This window comes from Leptidea sinapis, chromosome 9 (genome assembly GCF_905404315.1).
Source record: "Leptidea sinapis chromosome 9, ilLepSina1.1, whole genome shotgun sequence".
NCBI lineage: Eukaryota > Metazoa > Arthropoda > Insecta > Lepidoptera > Pieridae > Leptidea > Leptidea sinapis.
In genome coordinates this window covers 4,145,857-4,160,460 of record NC_066273.1, presented here as the reverse complement: position 1 = coordinate 4,160,460, position 14,604 = coordinate 4,145,857, and the positions used below count along the sequence as shown (strand labels likewise).

The 14,604-nt window shown below is 35.0% G+C and overlaps 1 protein-coding gene across 1 annotated transcript in view; it reads right to left on the bottom strand.

Moving 5' to 3' along the window:
* Positions 1–4,457: 4,457 nt before the first annotated feature.
* LOC126965963 (frizzled-4-like) overlaps positions 4,458–14,604 on the bottom strand; it is a 67,569-nt gene continuing 57,422 nt past the window's right edge. The window contains exons 2-3 of the mRNA XM_050809799.1: positions 10,057–10,235; positions 4,458–6,718 (exon numbers count right to left, since the gene is read on the bottom strand). Of these exons, the coding sequence (XP_050665756.1) occupies positions 6,084–6,718; positions 10,057–10,235 (814 nt within the window). The 3' untranslated portion in view covers positions 4,458–6,083. The remainder of the gene's footprint in view (positions 6,719–10,056; positions 10,236–14,604) is intronic.

The following is a 14,604-nucleotide window of genomic DNA, read 5'->3' as shown; positions in this document are numbered from 1 at the left end:
AGTTATAGACCAATTGCCCTATCGTCTGCTCTTACGAAAATGTGTGAAGATAATATGATCAAACCCCAACTTGAGTGGTTTGTTAAATACTTTAATTTTATATAATAATATTTCCAATTGGAAATGAGGTTATATCCAATTGGAAATGCGGTGGGGGCTACCCTTCAAAAATTAGGGTAGTTCTATTTACCAAATAAAGACATCTCCCTGTAATCAAAGTCAAAATTTACATTATAAAAGTACCTGTTGTCGATAATGTTAAGTTCTTGGGTGTCTGATTGGATCAAAAATTAACAGGAGTTTAACTAAAAGGACTTTAACGAAATCTCCCAAGAGGCATAAGCAGGCAGGCAGGCAATAATGCAGGTTTAAATAATTTGAAAAATTACAGGCAAAATGGTTGCGGATTATAAGCTGTGAAATCTAGCCCTATTAACGCCATGCAAGTTGAGTGTGCCCCTTTCGCTACATCGACTGTTCCTAGCTAATAAACTGTATTTAAATTAGAGGAATTTCGTGATCCATTGCTGCAAAAATTTGATCAATTAGTTGCTTTATACAATAGTAACCAAATTTCTCAAGATAACTGATCATGTCTTCCCCATACTTACCTATTGATTTCCCACCTCTCTAACCCTTTTTGCCAACATTCGAAATTACCCCAATTCTCAATGCCTTTCGGTACACTCACCTTCCGAATTTAATGACATCAAAACGAATTCTAAAGGAATCAATTTTGAGAAATTAAATGCCTTTTATGGCTAATAATTTAAGACCTAGGCATTAATAAGTTCACCATAGAAACCAATAAAACTTTTTCTCATGTGATGCATGATATTTTGCGTAAAAGTTACATTTTTATCTTAGTTAACCCAACGTTTCGAGTTCTTTCCAGATCACTTTCAGGGGGACTGCGTTTTAATCCTTTTAAAAGTGTTTTATTTAAATGTGTAACACTCGCGTTAAACAAAGAAAATACTATACTATTACTGATGCTTCTAAAACACACACGACCCCATTTGGCGTTGCAGTATGGAGTCCCTCTACAAGAAAGAGTACTCGAAGCTACTTTATTCATTAAGTCCCATGGCCTGAACCATTCTATTATACCATCAGACTCCAAAAGCAGCCTTCAATCAATCCTCTCAAAACCATTGCATTCAAAGTCAAAGTCAAATAAACCTTATTCAAATAGGATTAAACTAAGCGCTCCTGAATCGTCACTATAAATATTTCATTTAAATTACTGAATTTACCATACGTTCGTAAAAAGTTGATCACGTGAGAAGAACATACAAGAAACTCAACGGCCACTGTTTTCAATCAAATAGAGTATTTTACAATTGTTGTAATATACATAACAAATTAATTTGTAAGGTGCTGCATCCAATATATTATGAGTCGTGTTTAATTAATATAAATTATTTCATGAAAAGTAATAAAGAATTAAATGTATAAATATAAATTATCGTTTATTAGATGCATCAACCTTTTAAAACTTAACCAAAAATATGTCCTAACGCATACCTGCACACATAAAAATCCTATCCAGCGAATACACCTTCATCATCTTTGTTTTTTTTTTTAAATAATTCTTTAACGTAAGGAATAGATAGAATAGGGGGCTAGGTCAGGAGATCATGAAAGATTTTCAAGTATTTCTCTGCCTGAGTTTGTGGATCACTTAAAGGAGTAGGCAAACATGATCCTGGCCATCAAGCAACAACATTTCTTATGCATAAATTAGCATCAGCAACCACTTGTACATTGATCGAAAAAGTACCCTTTCTATTTCTAAAATCCTCTGCATTTTCACCACCTCAACAAAAAATATATTTTATTAATTAATGTCTAAATAACATAAGTACTTAACTTATTTACAACAAATAGGTAAAATCTGAATAGGCTGAATTTACTTGGTGAAATTATTTCAATATGAGTGCAATCAATTGCACCCAACACTTAAGGGGAAACTACATATTTTGTAAAAAATCAGTAGCTCTTTATAAAAACTTTAAAAAAACTTAAATCATTTTTATAATGTTCTTTACGATCAGAAGCACATGAACGAATTTATTAGAAACTGCGACGATCATAATGTTAACACGAGAAACCAATATAAGCTAGTTATGCCTACTACTCAGTTAAGTCGAGACAGAAAGTCTTTTATTGGGCGTGATGTATGCTTTTACAACATGATCCCCGAAATTGTACAAAACAAAATAATATGTAACGAAATTCAAAACAATTGTCAAAAAACGTCTGTGTGGTAATGGTTACTTTCATAAATGGTTTTCTTAATGATGCCACAGACTAGGAATGAAGCGAACGCTCTCAGGCTATTTTATTATAAATTTTATTAAATTGTAAAGAAATTAAAAAATAATAACCCGCCGAGTTTCTAGCGGCCGATCTGCTCAGGTCTGGTTCTGGTATACTTATTATACTATTTCGAATGCGTGGTACTTTTACGTTTAAAACAAAAACACATTTTAAATCCTATTTGAATCTAAATTTAAATCTAGTGCACGTTAACTTTTTTAATCAATAGGCGTTCGTGTAAAATGCAAAGCCGATCTGCTAAAACAGTTTTCTAAGTATCATCATTATCAGCCGGAAGACGTCCACTGCTGGACAAAGGCCTCCACGGCGATCGGTCCTGCGCTGCCCTCAGTGACGGATTAAAACTACTTGATGCCCTAAGCAATCCATGCCTGTGGGCCCCCCTATCCGTATGTCAACTAGAATCGGTCTTTAGACCTTTACCGGTTCGGTGATCGCAATTCCGGGGCATTCGAATTGTCGAATGCACAAGCAGCGAGTGGGCAAGCGGGAATGGGGTTATATGTCGAACTCTATGTCAACTTAAAACGCGCGAATTTTCAAATTAGTCCTAGAAACTTTTTTTGGTGTGGTTTTTAGTGACGTGAGAGTGAGACGTGGTGCCCTAGGACGGGTTGCCGTAGGCAATTGCTTAATTTGATTAAGGGTTAATCCGTCACTGGCTGCCCTCATCCAACGTATTACGATCTTGACCAGATCGTCGGTCCATCTTGTGGGGGGCCTAGCAACACTGCTTCCTCCAGTACGTGGTCGCCATTCGAGGGCTTTAGTGCCCTAATAGATCTCTTTTATCCCTTTTTCTTTTTTTAATGTAATCAATATTAATTGAGCCAGTGTTTGCTTTTCTTGGTTCTAAAGAGAGTCGTATATGTTTTAAAAATATGAATTCATTACAGTAAATATTTCGTACTTAAATATTACAGAAACTGCCAGTTTATTATATTTGATGACAGTATTGTACCTACCTAGTAATTTCATTTGTTTTGCTTTGTTATAGACATATATGTTGTTGGGCGTATCGCTTCAATACCAAAGTACAATCGTAATTATTAATAGTAAGTTATCACCGCCAAGATCTGGTGAAGGTCGCCGGAATACGTTGGATGAGGGCAGCGCAGGACCGATTGTCGTGGAGATCTTTGGCGGAGGCCTTTGTCCAGCTGTGGACGTCTTCTAGCTGATAGTATGGTGATAATGATGAATCACCGCCACCCACACTCTCAATTTTTTTTTATGTGAATAAGGGGCGAGACGAGCAGGATGTTCAGCTGATGGTAATTGATACGTCCTGCCCATTACAATGCAGTGCCACTACAGCGGCACTACAACTGCGCTCGTCACTTTGAGACATAGGATTTTAAGTCTCATTTGACAAGTAATTTCACTAGCTACGGCGCCCTTCAGACCGAAACACAGTAATGTTTTCACGGCCGAAATAGGCACCCATGTGGTACCCATTATCTAGCCGGCATCCTGTGCAAAGGAACATCCACTGTTTGTTATAAGTCGCTTAGTAGATACATTGCCACTTAAATCATATTGTCACTGTAAGGACGGTCCATAATACATAATTTTATACCTAGGTACCATAAAAAACTGTTTATCATTTACCATTACTGAACTTACTTTAGTTACTTTTGGAAAAATGTTACTATTCTATTAATGAATACCTAGAGGAAAAATATATTTGAATGTCTGCCCCTCTGTCGTTCATTGCTATGCCTTATTACGAGGTGCATGTGATAATTATTTAGTACAACAATTTTGTTTAGTAACTAAGTCGCATGTAACGCAATTAAATTAAATAAATAAATAATTAAACTTATGAGAAAAAAAATGTCAAAACACTATCCCACGAAAATAGCAAATCATTGACAAATTCTGTAGTTAAATTCACAATCTTATTCATCAATCGCGATTACCTCGCCCCCCTTTGTCTACCCGTCACCGGTAGGTTTCCTAGGCCCACTTGTAATTTATGGTACCCTTACCGTCATGAGAACACCGCTCAAGAAAGTATGATATTCCAAAGTTTGGTAGTCTGTACTCTCTCACCCGGTCCCCTGCTAGCTTCACATTAAACAGTAGAATTAAAAGGGGAAAGAAAATACAAATTATACTCAATTCAGATTTTATTTATTTACATACCAAAATACAACCAGTAAGAAGCAACTTATAATATTATGTACAAAACTTGTACTAAAAATAATAATCAAAACGTACAATACTGACTTAAATAACATAAAAATATTCTTACTTAAAGTAACGTAAGTATGCTATATTTACACAGAAGTTGCAATATGACCGATACATTTTGTTTTTAATTATATTTACATTAATTTTAATCACTAGTTAAGTACTAGGTAGTTTATAAATAAGGTAGGTGAGGTTCGCCATTTTGTATTTTGTGTCATCTCCCTCGGTTTTACCACGGACGAGTAAAAAAAGAAGGACTCCGTGTCACCTTACATAACAGTGAAGCACCAAAACAAGCCGGTAAACGTGTAAATACATAGCCCCACGCACACACACCAATACAAGCCGATCGGCCGCCATTATGAAATTTGCCATCGTCTGTGACAGATCAGTTTGCGTCGCAATAAAATATTTTATAAATGCCGTCGTGCGTTGTGGAAAAGTGTAAAAACAATACTATAAAAGTATTTGTGGCCATATATGATTGTTTAAGGGAAAAAAATTGTTTAACTGGTACCCCCCGTAACCGCACACACACTAGCATAAAGGTTACAAAGCCCTATAGCCCTACGCACACACTTACACTAATACAAGCCAAACGGCCGCCATTATGAGATTTGCCATCGTCTGTGACAGATCAGTTTGCGTCGCAATAAAATATTTTAAAAATGCCCTTGTGCGTTGTGAAAAAGTGTAAAAACAGTACTATAAAAGTATTTGTGGCGATATATTATTGTTTAAGGGAAAAAAATAGTGTAACTGGTAGCCCCCGTAACCGCACACTAGCATAAAGGTGCTTCACTTGTTAATATAACGGCGCGGAGTCCTTTTTTTACTCGTCCGTGGGTTTTACTCTAGTATAATTAAAAATAAGTCACTGAAATATTATATTTTATAGAACAGATAATTTTGAACACATTTTTGTTACTTGTGGCAATTATTAATAATACTATAGAATGTAGGTAAATTTTAAATTATTTTCGACATAAAATGTTTTATTTCGGCTTGTTTATACAACAAATTAATATCTCTTTTAGATAGAGGACTACTATAAGGCTTTTAGAATTTGAGGAACTTTTAATTTGTTTTGTATGAACAATTATAATTATTATATTCCCATTTATAGTCAGCGCAACCGGAAAAAGGGAAAATCCGGAGGACAGCTATATAGCGCATTGCTTTGCATTTATCTTTATTTCAGTATACATAAGAGTTAAGACAGCATTTCTTGTGAATCTGGCAAATTCCTGAGATAAGCGCGTCTATGTCAAAGTGTCTGTACCTTTATAATATCAGTAAATATTCAATCATTATAACGGGATAACTTTACCATAATCTATTAAGGCACTTAAATATGCGAGGTAAAATTAATTAATACAATACTATAAAATATAAATATGATGTACATAATTTGTATCCCATAAATATATACAATCATACTTCAGTCTTTTAGGGTAAGTGGCAAGACGTTATGGACATTCACGTTATTGAAAACTCACGTAATGGCACTTTGAATTTTTTTCGACGAGTAATATAGTGAGATGTCATAGAATAGTTTCGCCGGCGGAATAATGGTAGTGTCTTGGTTTTCTGTAGGACTGTTGCTGCGGAGGTCTATACGTGGCATATTTGTGTTGATGACGTGTCAGGGTGTGAGGATGTTGAGCGTAGCAGTGCAGTGTCAATGGCGCGGGTGGCGATCCCACTGGCTTCACAAGCGGTGGCTTTGTTGGTCCACTGATTCTTCTCCACAAAGCTTTGAGACGCGGCGTCGCAATCCAAACAGCCACCATAACACCCAATACTTGCGTCGCGAAGATTCTAAACAGGAACACCCAAAACGCTGGCCTTGGTTGTGTAGAAGGTTCCAGAGACGGCACGGGAGCTGAAAGCCACTCATCTCGCCACGCGAATTCGTAAATCCACGTTGCAAGAATGCACGCAGATGGTACGGCGTATAGTGCTGTAAAGGCACCCAGTCGTAAAATACTCTGATCCGTGTGCGATTGTGGCGGGGAGTTTAGAAGTGCAACCGGTGCTGGGATTGGTGTTGGTCGTTGAAGAACAGTGCGGAGACCAGAAGCCAAGAAGACGGAGCCCAGCAGTAAACAAATAGCTTCAGGTATGATGACCAACGCGAGAAGAGACTTACTCGACTGGTTTCCCACAAAACAAGTTCCTGAAAAAGAAAGACAATGATTTAATACCATCAATGGCAGAGTCAATATACATTGAAAGGTCTAGCGGATACGGATTCTTTCTCGCGAGTTGAATAACATTCCGATTTTCAATAACGCAGCACAAGTGAACACCTACACAAACACATGACGAGAAAAAAGGGCTGTATTAATGAGAGAATGGTTAAAAGGGCCGATTTTAAATGAAATACGATCGGGCGAGGAGGAAAGGTGTCGTATTTAACGGCTCAAATAATGGTTGCGAATTTCTTTGGCAGCAATATAAATGGCAGTGAAAAATGAATATAAAACAACGGCTTGCTCGAGGCATTATTGTATCTGCAATATGAGATATGCTGCCACTTGAGATGTTGAGGCGGGATAATTTTATCGTTCTCATTTTGTATTGTTATGACCAGCAATTCTTGTTGTAAATATGACTTGTTATTTAATCATTTTGTCTATGTCGTAATCAGGCTACAATATGGCTGATATAATACAGAAAGATCAGTCGATCGAGCTTTTATTTTAACTTCTAGTAAGTAATCATTCGTCGGATTCAGATTCTTCTAAACAAACTATATGAAACGATGCAATATTCCTATTATGAGAATGCAATAGTCCTAAAGTAATTTCACTTTGACTTGATTATATAAAATACTAGCTTATACCCGCGACTTCGTTCAGCTTTAGGCATCATGTTTTTTGAATACTTTGCAAATTATATATAAACAAACTGCTGCGGTTCATTATAAATTGCTTAAATTTATACATTTTTATAAAACTAAATAATTTTGTTTATCCATCCTTTTCTAAATCATAAGAATATGATCAAATACGAATTCACAGTTAGGCGTGAAAGCGTGAGGAATTTCATACAAATTATCATCCCCTATTTCACCCCTGCACTTATCGAAATTTCAAAAACGCTAGTACAAAAGTTTATTTATTTCTAATCGAGTGCCTAAATACAAAGTTTCATGGTCTTCATCTACGATAATGACGAACTTCCATACAAACTTCCATCTCCTATTTCAATCCCTCCAAGTATCCGCTATTTGACCTTTTAATGACCTTTCCAAAGCACTAGTCTATCTCTGTACTGAATTTCATCAAAATCGGTTCAGTGGTTTAGGTGTGAAAGCGTACCAAACAAACTTACATTCACATTATTAATATTAAGTAGGAATGTACGATTTGACGCTCCATAAAAGGCCAAATAATCATTCGTCCTGTAAACGAGACTTTTTATCTGAGGATCATGCATTTATTATTTGATTTGATTTGGGAAGAAGTTGAAGAAGAAATAAAATGTCTAAACATTTAAATATTTCACCTAATACATTTAATACCTATTTAAACTTTATACCAAAACAAATATTTTATATGTAAGTAAAAAGTTAAAGTAACGAAAGTTAAATATACTGATTAAGAACAAGATAAGTAAAACTTAAGAAGTAGTTATTGTCTAACAACTATTTGAAGTTATCTTTCCCTCACCGCTTCTTTGTGGAGTTAAGTTTCGGTTTATCTAAGTCGGCACTTTACAGTACTTATGATATTAAATAATAAGTTCTGTCCTTCGCGTTATCATTCTCAAAGTAAATCAGGCGGTTGTACTCAAACGATTCTGTTTTGACCTAACAGCAGAATCGTTAAATATTAATTAAAGATAAGAAAACAATGAACAGAGAAGTATTATACTATATAAGTGTATTGAACTATATTATTATAATTAACTAGCTGTTCCCCGCGTAAACAGACGTAAGAGAAAGTTACCTACTACTTGACGCACTGTGAGTGAACTTTATTAGAACGAAGTAAGGCAAACTTAAGTCTAAAGTAATAAATAAAAATCTTTTCAAAACTAAAAAACACTCTTTGATTGCAAAGATAATGGTTGAAATTTAAAATTTACATCAATTTATGCCCTATTGACGTTAGATGAAAGTTAGTCAATAGATATTACAAAAATCTTACTTTGCAAATTGAAAAATGGAATATTTTTATCAAATCAATGTAATGTCATCGGTCCTCGCTAAATCTATGAAATTTGAACGAAATCTGACCGTTTAAAGTGGGTTAAAACCGCGCCCAAATGAGTCGCTTACAAACAAACATTCATACAAGTGAAGCTAATAAAAAGCGTGTACACCTTCCTTAAAAGCCGGCAACGCTCACTTAACACCAGGTGACCCGTACGCTCGTTTGTCCTCCTATTCCATAAAAAAAATTATACATAATGATTATACTAATGTTAAGGTTGTAGGCTTAGTAATTTCTGGATCTACTGATACGATTCAGAAAAATTATTTTACCAATAGAAAGCTACATTATTCGTGAGTATCATAGACTATGTATTAACCTTTTTTCGTGGTAGTTGGATTTGAACGAAGGAACGCTGCTTAACGATGAGAGATATACGATTGTTTTGTATAATATGGCAGAATTAGAACACCAACTTATATGGTTACAGATAAATGCATACGAAGTGGCGGGAAACAGCTTGTTTACTATGGTATAACATATAATATGTAACACCAGAAACGAAAGATCTATCTACCTCACGCCTTCGAACCACAGCAACAGACACTATGAAAAAAAAATACGAAGAGGATTACAAGGACAATAATCTCCACTATCGCCATTTTTATATTTCTAGAAAGTTCCAAAGTTTGTCGTGTTCATATTTTTGTGCTAATAGTTCTTCTTCGAAGCATAAAAAAATAATGTTAGCGGTTATGTTTATATTGAGCATGCAATTTAAAAAAAAAAACACAATTAAACGGTAGTTAAATAATAATGATCAATGAATGCCCATAATACATGCTCCTGCGCACATTCAATATAAACCCACTTTGTGCCCGCCGACAAATCATCGGTATTGAGATGCGAGTACCATTTGGCGGATATGAAACTACTCCATATTGTTTACTGAGTCAGCGTTGTAGGAAAGCTTTATATTTTCTAAACATGTCGAATATTCATTAATTATTTCAATCGTAAGTAATTGTTTAATGTAAACAGGGCTACTTCTACTCAAGGCGAGATGACAAAAAAACAAATATCGTACACCTGTTTAAATTTGAAAATGATGGATTATTTCTAATCATAATTTCTTACGTTTGTCAAGTCAAAAAAGGACGCCTTTTCATCATCTATCGCTTACACCACGCGGAGGAATCACAGACCTTATTTTCCATAATACAACTATTAGCTACAGTCGTATTGCAAACAATTCAGTCAACCAAATGAGGTGTGCGACTGATATGTTGATAAAGATTATTACTTTGAGGGAGGTCTTCGTCCAGCAGGGGATGTCTTTCAGCTGAAAACTTACCAGTCAATTCATCGGCGTCAACATCCCTGGTAACCAGAACAGCAGCAGCCAGAGCGGCCGGCACCCCCCAAGCCGCTAACTGCAGCAGCGAGGAGTGTCTGTCGTTGCGGGACACCGGCCCGGCCGCAGTCGAGGGTCGGAGCACGCTCGCTCGCCAGGCGCCTGCCACCACAACCCACCTGAAATATAAATTACAATTAAGTCAAAGTTGATCATTATCAACTGAGGAGAGGAACAAAGTTGAAGGATTAATTGGTTCGAGAAACTTCGAAAGAACTAGTTGCATCCTATTTTGAATTTAGATATAATTTTTGATACCCGAAGCTATCTTGCAAGTATATTGTTTCGCTCTTCTTTCAAATTGATATTTTTCATCCTACACCGGCGGATTTTTTATTCTTTCTTCGATTCGATAGGTTATTTCTCGAGACGTTTCGAAATTTCTGGAAAGATGTGTTACGTCACACTCATACATACACCATACTGAATGAATTAAACAAATATGTTCACATTTACTCACGGAATTCTTAGCTTAAAGTTTTTTTTTTAAATTATGCCTCGAGAAAAATTTCCTCGATAATACTATAAGACACTCATTGTCGGGTATTTCTTCGTGCCCATAGTAGATAGTTATTTAAACAGCTAATGGCACTGGAACCGGTTGTCGTTCCTGACCATACTTAACAGTAATGGGATGACCAGTGACCAGTTAACTTGCTGTTTTTGGGATAATCGCTTCTTACACCTTTTACTGTAATTATTGGTTTGTTATTTACTGTACATGTATTGTAAAGTACACACGTCGTTCTACTATTTGTGTGGGTATAATTACTTATATCTGACACTTGTGAATGTAAAGACAGACAAAATATATTTTACCAATTACCACCACATCGAAAAAGTTTGAAGTGGCAAGAAATTAATTAAATTAACTTATATAAGTACTTTTAAGTTTTATTAAATGTGACGTGGAAATAGATTTTTGACTGTTGCCTAAATCTTATTTTTAAACCAGCAATATTGTATCTTCTGAATCTCGGAAACGGCTCCAATGATTTTCATAAAATTTAGTATACAGGGGATTTCTAGTTTTTAGGTGCATTAATGAGAAACAGCTACATTAGAATACAAAGGTAAGTATGGCCACTACATACAAGACTATAATAGCTCAGATGGGACATTGGGTGACCCGGAAAGCACAGGACCCCGGTACGAATCCAGATGTCCTATTAGTTTTTTTTTGTTCAAGTTTAGTACATTCTTAAAAATCTGAGAAAGGCTCTGTGGTCCAGATATTTAAAATAATATTAGAAAAACAAAAGACTTTGTGCATTATTGTGACTATTATAATATTAAGGTGCTTTGGACATGTAGAAAGTTTAAATTAAAGCAACTTGTAGAGCAAATGTAAATGGAAGTGTTGGCAAGGGTGTACGACATTAGCCGTTCTTTTCTGTGTTTTCACGAATAATAAATAACACATTGATAGCCACCCATTTCGAAGCTCATTAGAACGAACACTATAAAGTTAAATGTATAAAGATAGTTAAAAATAAATAGGGAAGCCTAGAGGTACTATGGGATTTACTTGTGTGTATTCAATATTGACCGTGTTATAAAATCTTGATAAAGTAAAAACTGTAGGTGTATTAAAATATTTTTCAACAAAAACGATACAGAGGTTATTAATTAAACAATTTGGCATGGTGCGGCTGGCCTTAGAATTAATAATGGAAAAAATGTTACTCGAACCTGCTAGACGTTTCGGATATGGCAAAAGATTGTGGCAATTTTTTTCCTCCTCTAGAGAGCTGGAGTTTTTTGAGTTTCCATCGTTATTATTTTATACATTTTATTCATTTCATAGACGCCTGTAGTCGCTTCTACCGATGAAAGTGTGAAAATAATATCACATTATGACCTTCACTTCTTAGGCGTACTCCTACTATATATTCTACTACTAAATATTGGGCGCATTCGAATTGTACAAAGTCTTCATCTTTTATTTAAAATCTAATTCCCCACGACGCTCGAGTAACTCCCCAATCAGCATCAAGGGCTCTCCTACTAAATTGGTAAACCCTAATAAAAACAAAATGCCATCTCGTTTCTTCCGATAACGACAGAAAGAGTCCTGAGGATGCAATGTCACGTACTATAATGATGTGAAGAGAGCTACAGAGGCTTATAGGGTGCTGTTGTATAGCTTATTTTCTAAATATGTACATTAATAAACATAATATTTATCGCCTTTGTAGGTTTAGAAGTTCTCACGTCGACTTTCAGTCATTAGTAACAACCGCCCATGGGTATCCGCAACAATAGGTGACAGGAGATGCGTTTCCCGCGTTTATTTGCCAAGCTGCCCGACATTCGGAAAACTTCAGAAATATCATTGTATTGACAGTGTTGTCAGCGATAATAAAGTCAACAGTAGTCATTATTTTGCATATTCTCAGCTATAACTATATACAATGTTTATTTGTAAGGCTGTGAAAGTGTAACTGTTATTTCATAGAACACCCTACGAACGAAGTTATGGCGGCTCGACAGTTAAGATAAAATAAAAGTGGCGTGTCGTTGGCACTTGAATAAACACTGGCCTGTATTTGTAGAGAACCGAAAGTGGCGTCCAAACACTCGTGTTTGCTCGCCGCGTGTTTGATCCGGCCACCGACACCAGTGTGTTGGCTAACAATTCCTAATGTTTGTACGATTTGCATTAGGCTAATTAGAATCGCTTAGGCGGTACCTTTATGGGCTTATGTGAGTCTTCTTTTACGTTCAAATAAATGATAGTTTTATGTGGTTATAAGGTTGCAAACATTAAGGCGACATGGATTTTACTTTTTAATAAAACCAACAGATAACAATAACGCGAGCACCGTAATATGTAACGGTTCCAACTCCAAAGGGTCAAACAGGACCCAATTTCATTCTAAATCTTTGAATTTTATTAAAATTTCATTTAAATTTTAATTATAAAGGCATAAACCATATTTTATGTAATAAATACTTATAGTGAGGCAACGCAGGCACTTACAAGCATCTTACGCCGTCTGCTGTCGTACCGGTTCGTTCCATTGCGTACCAGTAGTCGTTTTTAGGCATGTTACGTACAGGAAATAAGTTGCACGTATTTGTTGTTCATACGCCACAACACGGTTTTGCTACTTATTATTATTATTATTGATATAAATATATTATTCGAAAACTTTGTACCCTTCTTTAAGCATACTGAGCGCATGGAGGAGTGTAAGATTGGAATTTTGAAAGTTTACATGGAGAAGAAGTGCACAATACTTAAAACTAATAATTTCAAATTAATGAATTTAATTTTAACAGTGCCAAACAAAGTCACTTTTTCTGCTATGAATAAAATATAACGTTATAGTTATACTAAATTTATATACATTTTGATTGTCGATTTATAACCTATCGGTGTACTAGCAATAAAAAGATATTAAATACAAAACTATATAGACACTTTTCAGAGTTAATTTAGTATTTAAATAAAATTCGGTCTATACTAAAGAGTAGTTAGCTATAATAAAAATATAAAGTAGTCCATATTACATAATATTAATTTAAAAACCTTGTTATCATTCAAAACATATTATAAAAATCCTTAAAACGGTAATTCTTGAGCTTTAAGCACTATTACTAAGAGAATTCGATTTTCGTAAACAAATGCAAATGTGATTACGTTAAGGCGCGAACGGACCAATGCTTTTAAGATTTTATATTTTTTCTTTTTTAAGATGGCGATTGGCGTCATACCGTGTCCCAAATGGCCATTAAACGATAATGTTATCTGGCGGGAAACGATTGGTTTCACGCTATAAAATTATGTTTTTTACCAGTAAGTGTTCGAATGTTTAGTTTTCTTGGAATGTTAAAAGCTATAAAGTTAAAGTCTATACTAAAGAGTAGTTAGCTAAAATAAAAATATAAAGTAGTCCACATTACATAATATTAATTTAAAAACCTTGTTATCATTCAAAACATATTATAAAAATCCTTAAAACGGTAATTCTTGAGCTTTAAGCACTATTACTAAGAGAATTCGATTTTCGTAAACAAATGCAAATGTGATTACGTTAAGGCGCGAACGGACCAATGCTTTTAAGATTTTATATTTTTTCTTTTTTAAGATGGCGTTTGGCGTCATACCGTGTCCCAAATGGCCATTAAACGATAATGTTATCTGGCGGGAAACGATTGGTTTCACGCTATAAAATTATGTTTTTACCAGTAAGTGTTCGAATGTTTAGTTTTCTTGGAATGTTAAAAGCGGTCCGTATAACGGATTTATATTAAAGATCGATAAAAACATAGTGTTATGTAACGTTTTTATTATTTTATATTGCTGTTCGGAAATTTTTGAATAATGTTAAATAGTATTTAAGTTAGTTATAATTCTTAAGCTATAATAGTTATATTTTGTTTCTGGATTTGCATGTTGTGGCACCTATATTCAGTGCACTTACAATTTTATTTAGACATTCACTTATTTTAAGATTACTTTTAGTGTACCTGTAACTGGAT